Source organism: Ischnura elegans (assembly GCF_921293095.1).
Source record: "Ischnura elegans chromosome 13 unlocalized genomic scaffold, ioIscEleg1.1 SUPER_13_unloc_1, whole genome shotgun sequence".
Taxonomy (NCBI): domain Eukaryota; kingdom Metazoa; phylum Arthropoda; class Insecta; order Odonata; family Coenagrionidae; genus Ischnura; species Ischnura elegans.
This window is the reverse complement of record NW_025791657.1, coordinates 15,498,077-15,519,824: the sequence shown is the minus strand read 5'-3', so window position 1 is coordinate 15,519,824 and position 21,748 is coordinate 15,498,077. Positions and strand designations below refer to the sequence as shown.

Sequence of the window (21,748 nt, the reverse complement as noted above, 5' to 3'; positions counted from 1 at the left end):
TCCTTCGGGATTGATTGTCACGCTTTGCCATGCCTCAGCGAATCACCACGGACCAAGGCAGACAATTTGAGAGTGCCCTTTTCTGCCAACTCTCCGATATAGCCGGTGCAGTCCACTTGAGGACATCCGCTTATCATCCAGCAGCAAACGGGATGGTGGAGCGCTTCCACCGCCAACTAAAATCTGCCATCCGCTGCCACGACACGCAGCAGTGGGTGGATGTACTGCCAGCAATCCTCTTGGGTTTCCGATCTGCGCTGAAGGAGGATCTTCAAGCCACCCCAGCGGAGCTCGTATATGGCGTGCCACTACGTCTTCCAGGAGAATTCCTCTCCCCCACAAGTGGCCCCAACCCCACCTATTTCACCTCCCAGCTCCGGGAACACTTTCGAGGCCCGAGTCCTCGACCAGCAGCACGCCATGGCACACGGCATGCTTTCATTTTTAAGAACCTGCCATCGGCATCCCACGTTTTTGTGCGCCATGATGCAAGTCTTTGTGCCCTCCAGTCCCCTTACAAAGGCCCATACAAGGTCCAGCAGCGGGATAGTAAAATCATTAAAGTTCGTTTGCCAAACCGCGATGTACACATTGCAATTGCAAGACTGAGACCGGCATACAGCATCTCCGAGGAGCCAATCATCCCTGAGGAGAGGAGTGAAATCCTCATTCCGACCACCAAGAGGCAGCCATCAACCCAGGTGTTGCCATCTACCAGCATCCCCACAGCTGATGGGCCAACTCCTACACCCGCAGCTCCAGGGGCAGAATATACGTTGCCCGGTGGCCGCCCTAAGAGGCGTGTCCGTTTCCCAAAGCATCCGCTGGACTATCATCTCTAACCTACTCCATTTCTTTTCCCCCTCCAAACATTTGCCAATTTATTTTCCCTTGAAGGAGGAAGGCATATTTCTGGATTCATGAGAGAAGCTGCTTTACTCGCCTGTAAAAATACACATCACACGGTTGGCATACGGATGTGCACTTTGGCACTGAAATCACGCAGAAATAGTATTTTCTTGTAAATTCTGGGTCACCACCGGCTCATTCCTGTTGCCGGCTTCCACAAAGCAATGGTATACCCATTTGTTCACGCTGATTTGACATATTTCTCCCATATGGAAGTTGGGAAACCCTTCAAAGACAGTATTTCAAAAATATTTTGCTTTGGAAATAAGTTCCCTTCACTTCGATGCCATGCACCAGCTTTATAACTCCTGCTTGGAGGAATCTTGGCGACGGAAAGAATAATTCGAAGAAAGGGTTCGCTAATGACATAAATGGGGCTTATTCTCAAATAAGCAGTCAAACAAAAAATTAAAACGTCTGTATTTAACAAATCTGAAGAACATGGATCAGATTACAAAAAAAATGGAGACGGTGGCGCACTGGAAAAAAGTGTACTCTCTCCGAGTCTTGTACCCTGGTCTTTCATAACAAAAGTGCAATACGCTACCACTAGACCAAACAGTCATTGAAACACTGATTGATATTATTTAATTAAATTCATTGTGACCGTATTTTTAAAGTTTTAAATACTTTTTCTCTCAAACCCGGGCGTATAAGGACTAAACCATTCAAAAGTATACCTACCCAAGGGTCTACTTTCAAATAAAATACGTTTCATCTTCTTTCTTTAAGGCAGTTTTACACGGTACACGGAATTGCGCAGTCTGACGTACGTGTGAAGGCGAAATCAAAATTGAGTCGTGTAAAGCGGTGAATTGCTAAAACACATGCGAGAATGCGTGGATGCGAGGCGGCAATATAACCCCTGTTCTAATTTCGTTCATGCATTCGCGCAATTCCACGCCATTTTAGAAATTAATGCAGCTCTAACCTACGCAATTCCGCGTACCGTGTAAAACGGCCTTTACATCACTTACTGTAACGTTTTTTTTTATTTTTCCACTTCTAACTTAACAAATAATTTAATTACACTTTATAAACAAGTTTTATAATTTAAAACTCGGGAGCAAAAAGCACATCCGCACACCATGACTATTACAATCCAACCCTTTCCGTCCACAACAATCTCCGTCCACCATCACTTGCCTCATTGTTCGCCTCCCATCAATAGGGTAGTTTCCCTCATCAAAGAAACCGAAAGGCATTGATTGCGATTTGTTACCCACCATTACTGTATTCATAATATACAAATTATTTCGTTTTAGAAATACCGGTTTAGACGAATGGCAATGGTCCATTTTTATCCTCATTTGAAAAGGGCCAGATTGGCGCCCATGCGATGCCACTCCACGTGACGTCACAAGGACCTAGTTTCTATAGGAGAAGATAGGAGTTATACATCGTCTGAGATTACCAATGCATGCATGAGGCACAGAGCTCAGGGAAACATGTCTCAATAATCACCTATTAAAACTGGCTAAGGTCGGAAAGTTTTCTTCGTTTGATAAGGTATTAATAAACCTTTTTTAAGCCAAGCACTACCAGCCAGCAATGTACTCAGCTACCCGCTAGCATCCTGCGTCCTATCAGTGCTCAGAGCCTCGATCAAGGTCACCTCGCAAGGCGGGAGGGGGAACTAGAAATACGTCACACGGAGAGATTTCCTTACCCGTCGCGTTTTCGCGCGCTTGAAAATTTTCACTTTTCATTTAATCGTGAAAAATAGATATCGTCATTTAAAAATCTAAAAGCGTGAAATACGTACTCCAGGAGTAATAATCTTCCGATATAGGCAATAAAAAATAATAGGAAACCACCCTATTGTCACGTGAACATTCTCCGACGCAACTCAAATTAAACTCGAATTTAATTGTTATAGAAGAACAGGAGAGTCGACATAGACAATGGGAAGAAGAACGGGAGAGTCATGTATGGAGAGAAGGAAGAGATAGCCCTGTCATAGAAACAACGATAGGGAGAAAAGCTTAGGTAGATGTGTATTGAGAGACCGGAGGAAGAGATACGGCAGGACTCAAGATCGGCAAAAAGAAGAAAAGGACGCAGGCAAAAAAGGAGGCGCCTGAGAAAGAAAAAGAAAGAGACCGGAGGAAGGGGATATGGCAGAACTCAAGATCCTCACTTGTGCAGTTAATGGCAGTGGCTCAGTGAGTGGTAGTTGAATGGGAATTTAATAGTCATGACGGCTAGTTTATGTTGTTTTTGCTCACAAGTTTTAAAGTATATTTTCTTTAGAAGTTTAATAACTATATTCATGAATAGATTCAAGAGAAGATAACAAAAACGTTACACTTATGAAAAGTCTCTTTGTCGGTAAAAAAGCTTCCAACAATAGGGTAGTTTCCTCCATCGAAGGAAACGAAAGGAATTGATTGTGATTCGTTTCCCGCCATTAGTGTGTTCATAATACACACATTATTTGGTTTTAGAAGTACCGGTTTAGACGAATGTTAATGGTCAATTTTATCCTCATTTGAAAAAAGGCCGCCCATGCGATGCCACTCCGCGTGACGTCACAGGGACCGAGTTTCTACACGAGAGGGTAGGAGTTTCACATCGTCTGAGGTTACCAATGCATGCATGAGGCGCAGAGCTCAGGGAAACATGTCTTATTAATCACCTATTAAAACTGGCTAAGGTCGGAAAGTTTTCTTCATTTAAAAAAGTATTAAAAATCCTTATTTAAGCCAAGTACTACCAGCTAGGATGGTACTCAGCTACCTGCTAGCATCCTGGGTCGTATCAGCGCTCAGAGCCTCGCCCCGAGGTCACCTCACTTGCGGCAGCGGGAAGCAGAACGATGTCACGCGGAGTTTTTCCCGGCATTCATACTTACCCGTCGCATTTTCGCGCTTAAAAACGTTCACTTTTCATTTAATCGCGAAAAATAAATATTAAAATTAAAGAATCTAAAAGAAATACGTACTTCAGGAGTAATAATAGGAAGAGTTTTGATTCAGGCAATAAAAAAATATAAGGAAACCACCCTATTCCTTAAGATTTTTCTGTTTGTAATTTTATATGACTAGCCCCAGTAAGTCGCTTGTCCAACAGAATGCCAAGGCATTTGACAGTTTGGCATTTTGGAATTCGAGTACTGCCGTAGAAAAGCTGGAGACCTTCTCCGGCTTTCGGACGTCTTGAATAGAGCACGTGCGTGCATTACTAACAGCACTATGTTCTGGATTACTTAAATATAAAAAAGCTTACGTAATTTTTTTTAATATTTAGCTGCGCCTTCTAAATAAATTTCAACGAGTAATTATTTAACAGGAAAATAATATTCTAATTCGATAATCAAGAATATAAAATATTATCCAATATCCATATGCTTTGGGTCACCGGTTGTCCTTCACAGATATATCCAATACGTTCTAATACACTTGTGAATCACCTTGTATCATAATTGACAAAATAATGCACTAAAGTATTAGAAATTTACGAAATGGAAGAATTTGTTCAATACCGTTTACTCACCATCATCCACAATTTTAACCCATTAACTGCCTTGGTCCTCAAATGGGGACCCGGTACTTTAAACTACATAGCACCGCCACCTGTGACCAATATATAGAAATAGGACCTTTGCGACTTATAACAGGATGTCGTTTGTGAAAGGAGACATGAGATGATCACGTGGATGCATTGACATGTGCACACGAGCTCTTTTCCGCTCAGAGGTCTCCGTTTTTTTGGTCGTGTAGGGAAAAGGTGACTTCTGACAGCATAAAAGACGTGGTTCGCCGTGGCTATTCTACAACAGGGTCGATTTTTCATCATTCCTGGTTAGTATACGATAGTGTAATCGACGTTTTTTTATTGCAAATGTGCGTCACTTGGGAACAACGAACACAAACACCTCGACCCCGTCTGGGGCTCACGGTTGACATCGTGGTCGTGAGTTTCAAAATGCGTGTTTTCCTATCTATTGCATGGTTCCCACTCAAACTAAAATATAAAATTCGCGGATTTTTCCAGGTTTACACGGTCTCGATGTCGTCAAATTCATGGTTTTAGGACAAACTATTTTAGGTAGAGATATTGAACGCGTGACAATCATCGGCCGCACGTTAACTAATAATTTAACAAACGCGACAGATGCCGCGAATGCATACGCAACAATGAAAGTGCTATCTCTCCTGACGTCACCTATAGTTAACAAAATTCAGCTCCCGCTAAAGGTTGTGAACGAGAACATGGAGGGATCAGGGTGCCAGGGAAATTAAGAATTGTCTGAGTTTTGGCCAGGGTTAATGAACGATTTGGTTACCAGTCTTCCGGTTTTGGTACGGGCTTAAGGTCGATGTGTTATCATGGCACATGGACCCCGTAATAGGGTGGTTTCCTATTATTTTTTTATTGCTTTAATCGAAAGATTATTTCTCCTTGAGTACGTATTTCACGCTTTTAGATTTTTAAATGACGATATCTATTTTTCGCGATTAAATGAAAAGTGAAAATTTTCAAGCGCGCGAAAACGCGACGCTCAAGTATGAATGCCGGGAAATATCTCCGTACCTCGTATATCTGGTTCCCCCTCCCGCCCGGTGAGGTGACCTTGAGGCGAGGCTTAGCGCTGATACGTCGCAGGATGCTAGCGGATAGCTGAGTACCTTGCTGAATGCTAGCGCTTGGCTTAAAAAAGGTTTATTAATACCTTATCAAACGAAGAAAACTTTCCGAACTTAGCCAGTTTTAATAGGTGATTATTAAGACATGTTTCCCTGAGCTCTGTGCCCCATGCATGCATTGGTAACCTCAGACGATGTATAACTCCTATCCTCTCGTGTAGAAACTAGGTCCCTGTGACGTCATGCGGAGTGGGATCGCATGGGCGCCAATCTGGCCTTTTTCAAATGAGGATAAAATTTGACCCATGCCATTCGTCTAAACCGGTATTTCAAAAACCAAATAATTTGTGTACTATGAATACATTAATGGTGGGTAACGAATCGCAATCAATGTCTTTCGTTTTCTTTGATGAAGGAAACTACCCTATTGTGCTTAGAATATTCGTGAGCAGATAAATGCGTGGACAGTGTCAGCGCATGAATGGCCTTGAAACATGACCGAAATTTAACTTTTGCTCTCCCAACCGTAGGTCTAAAATCAAGTTTGAGATATTTTTAAGGTTTCACGACGAAATTCACGGCTTTTTCACGGTACACAAAATTCACGGCTCATTCACCGGTTTAGGGTTTTCACGGTTGAGTGGGAACCCTGCTATTGGGATGTGGACGGACACAAATAAAGTAAAAAAATATAAAAAAAACAAATTTGGTAGTTAAATGGGTTAAATTATTTTTCAGTACAAAAATCATGGGAAACCACCCCCCCATTGTTTCACGGATTAAATCTTTCCGGTGTGAGTATGGTTGTGCCTGTCGAGGCTGGACTTGAGAGAGAAAGATTTTTTGCAGAGACTGCAAGAGTATGGTTTTTCCCCGGTGTGACTCCGCATGTGTTTGGTGAGGTCACCATTTGCATAGAAACACTTATTGCAAATTCCGCATGCGTAAGGTTTCTCTCCGGTGTGTGAGCGACAGTGCATTTTGAGGGCTTTCTTTGTAGTGAAAGCCTTACCGCAAACATCACAAGGAAAAGGTCTTTCGCCCGTGTGAGTTCGCATGTGTACGGCAAGGTTGTTTTTACGATCGCAAGAGTAGCCGCAGACGTTGCACGAATGACGCCTGCGAGCGTCGTGCCTTTTCATGTGTTTGGAGAGGTCACTACTCTGAGAGAAACGATCTGAACATATGTTGCACGCATAAGGCTTTCCTTCCGCATGCATTTCACTGCCTTTTCCACTGGTTTCAGATTCTTGAATGTGTTTCGCGTAGTACGGTCCGTCATCAGGAAATACGCACGGTGTTAACACAACAGGGAGAAGTACACCACATATTTTCAAGTCTTTATCAGTCACATTCCTTCCTTCCTCCGCGTGACATGCTCCAGATTCGGATTCATTGAGTGTTCCTGAGGTTGAGGGTGCAAGAAAGCCATAACTTTGACCAATCCTTGCATCTCTTTCTCCCTGCAGGCGTGAAGCTGATGACGTCTTCATGTGCGATCTTTCAGGAGATGGGAGCCCTGAAGAAGAATTTCACATTAACATTATCACAATCGGATTTGAAATGTATAATTTATTGACATGTTGCCTAAATAATACTTGGAGGGATAAGAAATAACTTTTATTGATAAAGAGGTGGCTACTTTAATGGATCACAAACTTAGATGGTATGTAGGCAAAATATAAGGAAAAGTTAAAAAGGTGTTTATAATTTCTGTTAATTAAAATGTTTTCATAATTTTACCAAAACATAAAAGCAATGCTTCCATTCATATCTGATATATCTGGCTCATGATTGCTTACGTAAAATGGAATCAGAGCCATTTTAAGATTTGCTCATTTACAAGGCAAAATTGTGGGGAAATGATTGTCTTATTTTTTATATTCCAAAGGTTATATTAAAAATTGCAAATGATTTATGTTTAATTGAATATTTTGGATTAGACCAACACTTGCTGCATGAATCACTTACAATTACAATGATTCAATTTTGAGGCATTTCAGATGAGCATCAATAAAAAATATTAAGTACTTAATTTTTCTCCATTGAAGGAGCATTGTAAACCCATGGGACACTTCTTTGAACAATTCTCTCAAAAATTTGGTAGCTCTGGAATTACAAAATCAGTTTGATTTTTAACATGCTCTGCAATAAAAAAGAATACATTCCCCATAATCACCATCAAGTTTAGTCAACATTCACAGTCTAGTCTGATTCATAAGTAAAGGTATCTCAAAATCTATTTCACTTCCTGATGCTGTCCATTTGAAGACCTTATTTGAACCAAACTATGAATGAGAAAGATTATCGCTTTACATTTAGTCCACTGATAGTCATCCCATATAATTTACCCATTTCCTGAAGCTGCCCTCACTACACAATCTATTATTGGAATTTTGAATTTCTCCAGGTTAAATTTTCATAAAACTCAGAATACATTGAAAGTTTAAAGCAACCAACAATTGTAAAAAGTGGAAAATTGCAAACTGATTTGGAGAATGAACAAAATGACTGCTCGAAAACCTATAAATTCAATGAATTTTTTATCATGAAACAATCCATTACAGTAGAACATGGTGAAGTCTTCATACCTTCAACGGTAAATCACAAATCTTACTGTTCAAGTCTATTCTAACCTTATCACATCATAGCAGAGACTGCACAATAGGCCAGCCCTTATTTTTCAGATTTGCAAAAAGTTACATTTTCCTAGTCTCAAAATGATTCAAATGAGGTTTACATTCACATGTTAAAATTTGGTTACTTTAAAATAATGCCAATCCATCCCCCAAGGCCCCAAGTACTGAGGACTCCAAATTGAGTTTGAGACTGATTTTCTGTTTGTTTTGACCTATCTTTACGCACTTAGGAGATATCTTTCGTCGTAGTGCAATCCACCCCCCAGGGTGCCACACCGCACCGCCGCATCGCAGAGGTACGGCCCGCACCACTTACTAGAGACTTCCCCTACATCCCCTCCCTGTAAATCTTTGACAGATCCTTTTCTAGGTGTGATGTGGAAAACGCAATATGCCATTTGAGGACTGGCGAGGGAAAATATGATCAACCTAAAAGGCATTCTATAAACATAAAGACACGACTAAGGTATCTATATAAAATTTTGACTTAATACTTCGAGAAAGCTATTTAATACATTATAAATATGCACTGCATTCTTTGATGTGCCCCTGCAAGAATGGGATGAATATCCAACAATGCTTTGCAAATTATTCGTGGACCCCAAGTGGTAAATGGGTGAAACTATTCCAAGATTTTAAGTCAGTCACGTAGAAGGAAGTGAGCTTTCAAAAGCTTTTACTAACTGTGAATTTTCATTGTGGCACAACCCCTAATGTGCACAAAGACGCTAAACTGCCAAATATGGGGTGATAGTGAAAGATTAGAAATACACTGAAAATGTACTGTAAACATAGGGTACTTGAACCAAAATTTTTAACCTCTAATCATTATTTTCAAAAATGGGCAAACATTGTTTTCTTTGGCATAGTCATTTTATATGTTTTAAGTACAGACTGTCTCAAGGGCCATGTGTCATTTTTGACCAGCAATTTTAGTATCTTTGCATCGAGCAATATTCATGAAAATTGGCACACTTATCGGGAAAGGTCCTAAGTTTTGTTGAGAGTAAGCAAAATTTTACAATTTTGACCTTTTGACCTCACAATGTGGGTCCAAACCAAAAATTCGAATTTGCCTTACGGGGTTTCAATGCTTAACAAATCGATATAGAAAAAGATAGAAGAATTTCATTGACCAACATGTCAATTCTTGTGTTTTCGGACACGAAAAACCCAAAAATAACACTTTTATTTACTGGTATGGAATGGTATTTGGAAGAGGCGACGGACAGCTGAGGTCATTTGCGCCATGAGGGTAGGGTATGGAAGGAAGGGTGGAGAGAAACTCGGCATCGGTATTAGCCTTCTCTTAACAAAAGGTGGCACGGAGACCACGGCTTAACGTCCCATCCGACGGACAGAGTGTTGCGCTTGAAATGTCCTCCACACAACACTCAAGCACGGATCGGGCAGTCTCTGAAAATTCTCTGCCACTTCCAGGATTTGAACCCAAGCCCGCTGGGTGGGAAGCCAACACTCTAGCCACCACACCAACCCGATCCCCCTTTTATTTACTTTATAAGGTCATAAGGGTGGAAAAAATTATAGCATACCAACAAAGGTGTCGATCTATGGGTTTCATAGTGTACCCAAGTCATTGGTTTTGTCCAAAATACCCGTATTATTCACTAATTGACCTCCAAGGTTAATACGGAGGTCAAAGGTCATAGAGTTAATTGTCTGGCCATTGTGACAACCAACATGTCGAACCATAGGTTTTGAAGGGTGCCTAAAGGCCGTATCACACTAGCGACTGCGGCCGGCGCTGCGGCTGCGACCGCGACTGGCCCGTCGACCAATCAGAGCGAGGCAGTCGCAGCCAATCAGAGAGCTCCATTTCAATCTCGCGCGCTTGCGGCAGACGTGTTTGTTTTTTTTGGTTACCGTAGCGAGGGAAGTTCAAGAAGGTTATAAGATAACGCTGAGATACTCGGATTTTTAAAGTGAAGATGGAAGCCCAGTATATTGGATATTGCACCCGAGTACACAGGTGAATGAAAATGAAGTACGTTTTAACATATTTAAGGAACATTTTCAACAATTGCTGCTCTCTATCTATTCTTTGGGCTTTCGTAAACAAACAAGCCACAAGCAGAAACGTTCATACGTGCGCATGCGCGATCGTGGCGTCGGCCGCAATGTGTGATGGGGTGCAGTCGCAGCCGCAGCCGAAATCGCGGTCGCAGCGGCGGTCGCAGTCGCTAGTGTGATACGGCCTTAAGTCGATTTTTCAGTAAATAGATCCATATAACAGATTTTTTTGACCACTGAAAGTCAACAGCATCAGGAACTGATTCTTTGAAAGCACCGATTCTTTTACCAGCAACTTATTCTTTCTGTCGGTCAACAACGCCCTTTCACTTCATTTTGAGTGGCCAAAAATACAAAAGATCCAGTAGTTGTGTGAGGTGGGATGACTAATGGGGGAGACAAACAAAGTATGCATCACAGAAATGAATAAAACTGATACTGAGGAGTGAAGTAAGATTGTGTCCAATTACCATCTTCTTCCCTGCTTGTTTCTTCATACGTTGCCTTCCGGGGTATTTAAATTCCTAGGAATGCCGATTCTGGGTGTTGAGATTGGAAATATGTGCCTATTAGGGCGTAATGCCTTTGGTTTAAACATGCCTAAAAAGCTAATGTTTAGAATATAACTTTACCCAATCAAACGTAATGATGCATCAATTCATTATGAATAACGAATAACAACTGAAAACATACTAACAAATACGTATTGTACGCTTTAAAATTGTTTAGGTTGACGTGCCTAAATGACGAGAATCTCCGTCATCCATCCGGAACGTTCGGGAAAAAAATGAAGAGAATTCTCGCCATCCGTATACGCAACGTGTTAAAAATAAGAAGCAGTTAATAGGTGGCCCAGTCCTTAAACATTTAAACAGTGACAAAATTGTTGTCGTGAACTTGAGCCCAAACTCTTTATGCACCGCAGAGCAAGAAAGTTAGCGAGTTTTTAGATGTGTACTAGTTGTATTTATAACAACAACATACCATACAGTTAATGAGCTATTTAGCACGCAGAGAACCAAACTTCATTTCTCAGTTTTGGGCTCAAGCAGCCTGTGTTTACGGTATTTTATTTTGGTTGATACATTGGCGCCAACTCCATGGGGCCTGAGGTGGCCTAAGCCCCCTCAAAAATTCTTTATGGGTGTGAGGAAAAGATGTGCCAGGCTTGTCGATTTTCCCCAGAGTGTCCAGGTATAAAGATTCGAGTTATCAGGGTTCTGATGTTGATCATATGACTCTTCTTAACACGTTCACTGCGGCGTACGACACAGTGTCGCGTGGCAAGTTTGTTTCTGCCGGCCGGCGTCGACGGTGCATCGCTGTTGACTGCTTTACATTTTTGGTGCCCGTATTGGTTTCGCTTGCAGCGAATTTCTTTCCGATGCATTCTCAGCCCTCAGAAAAGTCGACAGATAGTTCCGGTGTTTTCCGCCGTGAGTTTAGAGTTTTTTGTTGCCGGCCAAGATACTTATTTGGTAAGGTGGGTTCATTGGCTCGTGAATTTTTTTTTCAGATTTTATTACCGCATACATTTTATTTAGATCCATTTCACTTGGTAGACATTAATTTGTATTTAATTCAATCCTTTTTGCCCGGATCGTGTAACATTTTCGTATCTTATAACGTGTTTGCGCACTATGTTTACAATTTTTTTCGTGGAGGTGTTTTTTGGACATCGATACAAAATGTGTCAATGTAGTGTACCCCACCTTCAAAGGCCCGACCCTTTTTGCCAAGGAGAAAAATTTAGTTCAGTGTTTGCTCTGATCCCGTCAAGACAGAAGGATATTACCGGCAGTGGTCGTCTTGTTTTTTTTTCCTGCTCAGTCCACTTTTTCAACGGTAATTACCGTTGAAAAAGTTAAGTTCTACTTCTTTTCTTATAAATATTTGGTGTGATTTGATAAACTTATATACGATATCATAATATCTTTTTGCAACGAGTAATAATGAAGTATTATTCTGTATATTTGCACTCATTGAATCATGGATTCATTACATTGGATTATTTTTCAATGATTTTTTAAGACATGGATCAACCAAAAAATGGCGTCAAACGGCATTTATCTAATTCCTTGAACTTTTATGACGAGCCATCTCTCGTTGTTCCTGGCACTTCCTCTGCACTGACGTCGCCTGGACCCTTATCAAGTGGCCTGCTGTTCGGATCGCCTCTACCTAAGAAAAAAAATCCCATGGGCTGGTCAAAAAGCAATAGACAGACGAGGAGCTACTCGATGCGTTGCAGAATTCTGACAGGGAGGAGGATCTCAATTCTGATTCGAAATCCAGCCCAGTGGAATACACCGATGAAGATGAGGAAGGTGATGATGATGATGAAGAAGAGGCCGGTGATGTTGATTTTTTTCCAAATGCAACTCCATCTATTGCCGTAACAACCGTGATGTCAGCTAGCCCACCAGCCATACCATCTCCCGGGAGTTAAGTGTCCCAAAATCACGGTGCAGCTGTTGTAAATGTACCACCAGCTGCAGCAGGGCAACCATCAATATCCACTTGGTGTCAAAATGCGCATCCTTCCGCACAAATTCCTTTTTCAGGAAATTCTGGGTTGAAAATAATTCCTCAAGGAAATAAACCTCTAGATTATTTTTATTTGCTTTTTTCTGATCAAATATTCGATTTAATATTGCAGCAGACAAATTTTCAGGAACAAAATTAGTCATCTAAGAATGTATCACCTAAAGCTCGCATAAATGGATGGAATGATATCAACCGTGATGATTTTGAGGTTTTCTTGGGTTTGCTTTATCTTTCTGGTCATATTCATGTACCCAGTTTTGCACATTATTGGATGAAAAATTCGGTGTATAACTTTCCCCTTTTCCGAAATGCCATGGGGCGCGACAAATTTTTACTTATTCTTAGAACTCTTCACTTTTCGAGAAGTCCTCAGCAAGGTGAACCTAAACCGTCAGACCCACTTTTCAAAATCAACCCATTGGTAGAGTTATTTCATCAAAGAATGTCAGACAGTTATTACCCGTCTAAAGAGTTGAGCATAGATGAGTCAATGTTGTTATGGCGGGGACGCCTTTTCTTCAGGCAATATATCCAGAATAAGAGGTACAAATATGGCAGCAAACTATACATGCTGACACAGCCTAACGGACTCTTATTAAAATTTAGAATATATTGTGGTTCGGCTGATAAGGTAGTAGGTGGATCGGGCCATGTTGAAAAGGTTGTGAAACACCTTATAAAAGATCACTTAGATGTAGGCCATGCAATATATATGGATAATTATTATTTTGGGGTTGGTCTAACAGCTTACAGTCTTGATCGTAAAACATACGTAACAGGAACTTTGAAGGCGAACCAGAAAGGTAACCCATCAGATTTAGTGCAAAAAAAGTTAAAGCCCGGTAATGTAGAAGCAACTTACTCTAACAATGGCATCTGTGTTCTCAAATGGCGAGACAAACGTGACGTTCTAATTGTGTCCTCGGAGTTCGGCGCCCGTATGTCTGAACACAAATCCCACTCTGGTAAGGTTACTCAAAAACCTGAGGCTGTCCTAAAATATAACGAGTTTATGGGAGGGGTCAACAGATGTGACCAATTATTAGCATACTACCCGTGTGAAAGAAAAACTCTTCGCTGGTATGCCAAAGTTGGCGTTCACATATTCCACGTTATACTTAACAATGCCTTTATATACTGTATAATATTTTCAGCAATAATGAAAAATTGACTCTCTTGCAATTTCGGGATAGTGTGATTCAATCACTGATTTATCAACATCGTCCACCTCTTGAATCTTGGGCAGAAAATCCCAAGTCAAAAAACATCCATATTCCGAAACATGTTCCCCGGAATGAAAAAAATAGAAAAATGAGAAAGAGATGTATCATCTGTAAAAATGCAAATATGCGGATAGAGTCGAGCTATTACTGCGATCTATGTCCAGGCAAACCAGGATTATGTCTTGAAAGCTGTTATGCACGATTTCATAGCTATAAATGAAAGACTGTACTGATATTTTTACATATTGTTCTTTGTAAAAATCATCTTACCTATTTGTAATTTATAATTATACATTTGTCTCTTGCAAGAATGTGTTCATAAGAATGTTGAAATAAATATTAATGTTTCTGGAAAGTATACTTTGTTTCAATGTCCAAAAGTAATGGATGGTACAAAATGTGTAACGTTACTGTAAAATTGATTTGAATCTCAAGTATATATCTTTAGTTCACCATAAACTTAACTAATTGATCTGACATGAATATGAGAGAATCTGGCAAAGTAACATTATTTGGAAAATCCAACCGAGAAAATGGATTTTTTTTACATTTTACGCTTTTTTGCAATAATTTATTTTTCATGAATAAATTTGTATTTGGTTGAACGTGTGCGAAGAACCTAGATTAACAATTATAAAGCGATACACTGGTGTATTCCTGTTGTTTTATGGGATATATTCTGCGTGTGCCCAAAAATCTATGACGCGCTCTCGGCGGTGATCTACGCACACATGATCGTATGCCACTTTCGAATGCTTGCGCAAGCATAAAAATGACTCACACTAATATAATCAATAACTATTGAGCCCGTATACAAATTCATAGGAAACTGGATGCATAGAAAACCTGCCACAAATTCAGTATGTCATAGCGAATGTCAACAAGCAGGAATTCCCGTGTATTGCGGGACTGCATATGCACAACCTTTTCTAGGGGCTTTCACACGGCGGCAGTCGACACTGTGTCGCAAGTCGTTTTATTTTATAAACAATGTCCAAAATGCAAAAAAGTATTTAGATATAGTGTCTATATGTCAAAAAGAGAATATTAAAGAAATAAAACATTTCAGCCATCGGGGAGACTAAAGAAATTTAGCCCAGCAGTGAATGTGTTAAATGCTTAAAAAACTTAAAACTCACAACTCATAAAATTTACCAGGGCAAGATTCCCGGTTTGGGCCCCCCCAATATTTTTTGTAAGTCGGCATCCCTGGATTGAGATGTACTGAAATTCATGGACAGAGTGAAAATTAATTGATCACTTGGATTGGAAATATTTTCATGGCAATTACATTCTCTCTAACGTAAGCACATTTCTTCAGAGGCTAGATCTCGCCAGTGGGATCAAAGACTTTGTCGAGGGAGGGGAGGAGGTAACGGGAAGTCTCTTGTAAGTGGTGCAGGCCATACCTCTGTGGTTCTGCGGAGCTGTGTGGTGCCCTGGGGGGTGGATTGCATTACGACAAACCATATCTCCTAAATGCTTAAAGATAGGTCAAAATAAACAGAAAATCAGCCTAAAAAGGCTTTACTTTTACGTTTTACATAGGGATAGCACTTTCCTGGCCCCTAAAAACTCAACAGAAGGTCTTTAGATCCTTATTTTTGGGTTTACCCGTGTCACAAATTAAAATTCCAACAGTTTCGTCCCTGCTTCTGGAGACTTCATCAGGGCGATGACACTTTTTCTTCGTGCGCGTGAATATATATTCTCAGGAAGGTTGGGGTGGGGGGTAGGTTTGGGGCTTTCGAGAAAGATTTGGCAATTATTGGAAGCCAGGATGTGCTGATGCGTTGCCCTTGGTCTCTGTTGAAATTATCCCGGTGTTTTCTTATCTCAAGGGCCTCCCTTATTTTTCTGGTTTTGAAGTGTCTTTCTTTCGCCAAGACTTCTACGTTGGTAGCCTTGATGTCATGTCCTGTTGCGGCGTGTTCTGCGACGGCTGATTTTTTTTTCCAACAGAAGGTCCTCAGTGCTTAGGTCCCTTGGGGGTTGGGTTACCATTATTTTAAAGTAACCAAATTTTAACACGTGAATACATACCTCATTTGAATTATTTTGAGACTAGGAAAACATCTTTTTGCAATTATGAAAAATAAGGGCCGGCCTATAGCACAATTACTTTATGTATGGTTTTGAAATGCACAAAAACAAAATCCGCAATTGATACCCAAGCAATTGACATTTGCAATCACTAATACCTTGCATTCATTACAAAATTACAGCATTGTCAATGATTCTATCCTTTATATCCATGACAAGCCAGGATGTTCTACTTTATCTGACAATATCTTAATATGCCTGTACATACCGGCGTAGTCCACATCAAACCCAATGACACAACAACAATGTTTGGGTTTCATTATAACTTTTACTGTTGCTGCATACATAAATAATCTAGGATTTTTACTCACAAACACAAATGTACACAACCATACATATTTAAAAAAAGCCACTAATATAGTAAATGGTAATCGAGCATGTAAGGATTGTTATGCAGCCAATGTTGGCGATATGATACCACGAAAGTCCCCCCCCCAAATGCTTGAAATTGCGTAAAAAGGGGTATTGAACAAGGAGGATAAGCTTATGCCCAAAAAATCAGATTTTTCCAAGAATAAGGTCAAATCTATGCTGGCTTGGAAAGCTACAAGAATATCCAAATGAAACAAATACACATAACAGCAATAAGACGTACTGTCCACCAAATTATTCACACATAATTTCTGCGAAAATGGGGTTGGGTTTCAGAACAATAATACTTTAAGTCATACAATTATAGCTGTATGTGGGGAGTGGCTAGGTGTATAAAACTACCTTGAAGCCTTAGCTAACAAGAAAACATTTGTTTGGACTGGACAATCAATATAATAGGGTAGTTTCCTTCATCAAAGAAAACAAAAGGCAATGATTGTGATTCGTTACTCACCATTAGTAAATTCATAATATACAAATTATTTGGTTTTAGAAATCCCAGTTTAGACGAATGCTAATGGTCAATTTTAACCTAATTTGAAAAAGCCCAGATTGGCACCCATGCGATGCCACTCCACGTGACATCACAGGGACCTAGTTTCTATACGAGTAGATAGGAGTTTTACATCGTCTGAGATTACCAATGCATGCATGAGGCACAGAGCTCAGGGAAACATGCCTTCATAAACACCTATTAAAACTGGCCAAGGTCGGAAAGTTTTCTTCATTTGATAAGGTATTAATAATCCATAATTAAGCCAAGCAGTACCTGCTAGCAGGGTACTCGGCTACCTGCTAGCATCCTGCGCCAAAGCCTCGCCCCAAGGTTACCTCGCTTACGGCAGCGGGAACCAGAATGATGTCACATGGAGTTTTCCCAGCATTCATACTTAGCCGTCGCGTTTTCACACAATTGAAAATTTTCACTTTTCATTTAATCGCAAAAAATAGATATCATCATTTAAAAATCTAAAAGTGTGAAATACATACTCCAGGAGTAATAATCTTTCGATTTAGGCAATAAAAAAATAATAGGAAACCACCCTATTCTGCAGAACTACTACAGCAAACTGGTGCAACAAAGATATAGAAATTGAGTTGAGCTCTTCCTTAGTTGCACAGATTTCCAGTGTGTACTCCTCAATTTCATATTATATCCTCCTTTACATTCATTCTAAGGTGCCCACTTCCACACTTCACTGTTAGACCTGATAAAGCACAGTTGCTCAAAAAACTGAATAACACACTGCGCACTTCAGAGTTTCACACAAATTCTCCCACAAATTAAAGTTGACCAAATCCTAACATACAGATGAGGACCTCAGAAACGGAATCCTGAAACCCAGAAAACCAGAATGCCTCATGGCTTACTTTGCTACATAAGCGTCTATGTATAGGTGTCATAGGTGACCACATGTACACACGTAACTATGGAAATATAAGAGTGATGAAACAAGTCATCAGCTTCACTCTCCTATTTATATTTCACTCTCTTATTATATGACTTAGAGAAATGGAGAATTCACCTGTCCTACTTTAAATCAAAAGGGAGTTAATAAAAATGGGAAACATCTTTGGGAAGGGCTTAAAGACCAGAAATCCAGAAAAACCAGTAATCCAGAAACCATTTGGTCCCAAGCCATCCGGATTTGAGGTCCTTAACCTCTTCCCTACGCAGGGCATGATTTCACGGCCTGAATTTTCTGATGCTAAAGACGGAAGGCCGGCTTTTCACGGCTTGAATTTTTCGAAGCAAAGGGCCAAAGGCCGTGTTTTCACGGTTTCGCGGTCAAGCATGCCAAGTGGGTCCCAACCGCCATTAGGGTCCCTTGGCGCGAGAGGTCCGACCCTTTCCTATTGTCCGTGTGGGGATTACCTCGGCCCATTCTGGCTCTCAGTGTCCCACTCAAGGAAGGTGCTCATGGTCACTTATTTGTTTATAAGGTGGAATAACTAAAAACGTAAATGTTGCATTTTTTGAAAATCAATGCGAGTAATTACATTCTGTATGTTCAGCTGATTGGTTCCAAATTTTAAACGGAATTCTAGCGTTCATATTAATGGAGTTGATCATCACCTAGAACAATTTTTGGAGACGCTAAGGTTAGATGTTTAATTGTTATTTTTATAACTTACTAGCAAGTTTATAGGAGCGATATTGTAATGATTTACATCTAAATATATAAATTACTCTGTTAGCTACATTCTAAGTGTACATTTGAGGTGAAATTCGATAGAATATCCGATTTAACTTCTATAAAAAAAAGCCCTCGTATTGTAATAAAATTTGATTCTCTCAGTTCTTTGTCGTGAGCCAAAATTACAGCGGCTATTTTTCATAACCTCTTACCAACCTTTGAATACAAATGTATTATAAACAAATTTCACTATAAATACTGGTTAATACATATCCTAAAAATTCGTAAATTTAATGTACCAATAGGGAATGTTTTACGTAGACACATGTTGTGAGAAGCATTCCATACCATTGCAGGAATAAGAACTGCTCTACCCAGGTAATTACTCTCATATTGCAAGTACTCTCATTGGTGTAAGTATTCTCCTACTGAAATATGTACGTGGAAGATGATAACCTCACTCTTCTCGGAAAAGCTCATTTGGCTATGATATAGTGCCGTTTTGCTGAAAACCCTAAAAATAACTGTAGAACTTCGTTTAAAAGTTCTACAGGCATTGCAAAATAAAAGGAATACATTGATGAACTGACATTTAATGCAACAGTAACAATTAAAAAAATTAAAATTGCACTGGCAACAATAAACTGACCGCAAAAGTACGCCGGGATGGGCTGCCTTCCGGGAAAAGGATCGAGGATTATATTTGCCCAGTTGCCAAGGAAAGGGTCCGGGGCCCCGCTAGGAAGGGTCATTAAGGGGAGGAAGCGACTACCTGGTCAGTCCCAAGCCGAAAAAAAACTCCATACAGGGCGAAAAAGAAAATCTCAAACCCTTCGTAGAGCCAAAAGCAACTTCCCGCAAAGGAGCTCGGTGCGAAAAGGTTTACTGTAATATTTGCAGCCATTTGAACTAGTTTCCAATTTTTTACAAACTGTTATTCACACATGGGTACTGGACTCGTTCTAACCGTTCTACATGGATGATTTCCAGACAATTTTTTTTGCCTTAAACCAATGAGAAAGGTAAAGCATTTGCACTAGTGAGGTGAAAATAAGAATTTTCAACAGCAAAAACTGATGCAATCCACCAAAATACAAAAATATTTCCAGTTCTTTGGAAAGAGTGGTTGAATGCTCAAAGACTGTTGGTGATTTCTTAGATATCACTAGAAAAGCAATGGACCAATAAGCAAAAACAAGAAAAAGCATGAATGGATGACTGATTCAGGAGCTTCATCCTTTACTATCAACTACAATTAATCCTCTATCTTCAGAATAGGGTAGTTTCCCTCATCAAAGAAAATGAAATGCATTGATTTCGATTCCTTACCTGCCATTAGTGTATTCATAATACACAAATTATTTGGTTTTAGAAATACCGGTTTAGACGAATGGCAAGGGTCAATTTTATCCTCATTTGAAAAAGGCCAGATTGGCGCCCATGAGATGCCACTCCATGTGACGTCACAGGGACCTAGTTTCTACACGAGAGGATAGGAGTTTTACATCGTCTGAGGTTATTAATGTATGCATGAGGCACAGAGCTCAGGGAAATATCTCTTAATAATCACACATTAAAAATACCTAAGTTCGGAAAGTTTCCTTCGTTCGATAGGGGAATAATAATCCTCATTTAAGCCAAGGGCTACCTACTAGCAGGGTACTCAGCTACCTGCTAGCAGCCTGCATCGTATCAGCGCTCAAGCCTTGCCCCAAGGTCACCCCACACGCCGGCAGCTGGAACCAGAAATACGTCACACGGACTTTTACCATCATTCCTACTTAGCTGTCGCGTTTTCGCGTGCTTGAAAATTTTCACTTTTCAATTGATTGCAAAAAATAGATATCGTCATTTGCAAATGTAAAAGTGTGAAATGCGCACTCCATGAGTAATGATCTTTCGATTTAGGCATTAAAATTAATAATAAACCAACCTATTACTAGCCAGCCCAAGAGAGAACTCACCTGATGCTTCGGCAGTAGACTCATGGGCCATTGTCCAATTCTCAATGAACTCTCCATTCTCAGTTAAGGTAGCCTGAAAGAAAGAAATGGAATTCCCAAAATTCAGCAATGCAAAAAGAAACCGATGACAATTAACATATAACCATCCCCTAAAAATAACTAAATGCCTTCTTTTGTAGGGCATATTTTGAGTTTAATATTCTCCTTACCATTAGCTAACAAAAAAGAAACAATTATTTTACCATACAAATTCCAGTTCAAACACCCATTTCCTTTTTCGGGAGAAGTAAAAGAAAAACATGGCAAGAAGATGATTTTCCGGAGCCTCTAGCTACCAATGGCTTGCATAAAATTGAGTGACCGCTTGCTGAAAAGATGGATGACCGCCCAAAACTCACAAAATCCATTATACTATTTTTCTGAACTGATGGCGGCTGGGTGGAAAATAGCAAGTAGCCAATCAGAAGCGCTGGCCCTTCCGCCTCTCCCTTCCCCTCCATCCCCTTCCCTTTTCCCCTCCATCCGGCCGACCAGCGTTGCCAGCCTTGAGAATAACCATACTTTCGGGGGGCGGCGGAAGGTACTCGGACGAACGCTGAGCGATTCGATTTGGCAACACTGCTAGCTGGAGAGCAATCTGCACTGCACGGAGTTCGGAGAGAGACTGCGGGCTCCTACACACTTTCTCTCCTGTTGCTCTTCTGTGATTGGCTGGAAGAGAGGGTGGGTTTCGAGCGCGCTCAAGGTCAGCCGCCATCAGTTCGAAAAAAGGGTATTATCACAGCAGAAGTCTTTGATTTCATAGAAGACAGATGAAAGTGCAAGATTGGAAAAACAGAAGAAGGACAACTAGACTATACAAAACAAGGAAGAAATTACATTTCAAAGAAAAAAGAAACTACACAAATGCAGATGAGACAGACTAGCAGAATAACCTCTCATGTGAAAAAGTATAGGCTGTGTGTAGTGGTGGTGCAGCGAGGGGGGGTTTTGGGGGTTAAAACCCCCCCAGAGCTCAGAGAAATTTTTGAGTTTAATTCATTTTACTTATTTGGATCAAACTACTTATGTAATAGTGATAGGATTAATCAAATACTCCTCAGAAGGCCATAAAACCTGCCATTTTGAACCTTTATTCTTAAAAATTTTCTGAAGGAGGGCACCCGCAACTACTGCTTACCCTGGCGTGCATGCAATACACCCACACCCCTAAGTATAATTTGTGCCTAAAAC

The 21,748-nt window shown here is 40.4% G+C and overlaps 2 protein-coding genes across 2 annotated transcripts in view; one reads left to right on the top strand and one right to left on the bottom strand.

Annotated features, from left to right (window-relative positions):
• The first annotated feature begins 29 nt into the window (after window positions 1-29).
• LOC124172105 lies at window positions 30-842 on the top strand. The gene has a single exon (XM_046551510.1). It carries the CDS (start codon window positions 30-32, stop codon window positions 840-842), a length of 813 nt encoding a protein of 270 aa, XP_046407466.1.
• A 5,323-nt stretch (window positions 843-6,165) lies between these two features.
• LOC124172237 (zinc finger protein 260-like) overlaps window positions 6,166-21,748 on the bottom strand; it is a 32,323-nt gene continuing 16,740 nt past the window's right edge. Inside the window, exons 6-7 of the mRNA XM_046551655.1 lie at window positions 20,516-20,588; window positions 6,166-7,017 (exon numbers count right to left, since the gene is read on the bottom strand). Of these exons, the coding sequence (XP_046407611.1) occupies window positions 6,278-7,017; window positions 20,516-20,588 (813 nt within the window). The 3' untranslated portion in view covers window positions 6,166-6,277. The remainder of the gene's footprint in view (window positions 7,018-20,515; window positions 20,589-21,748) is intronic.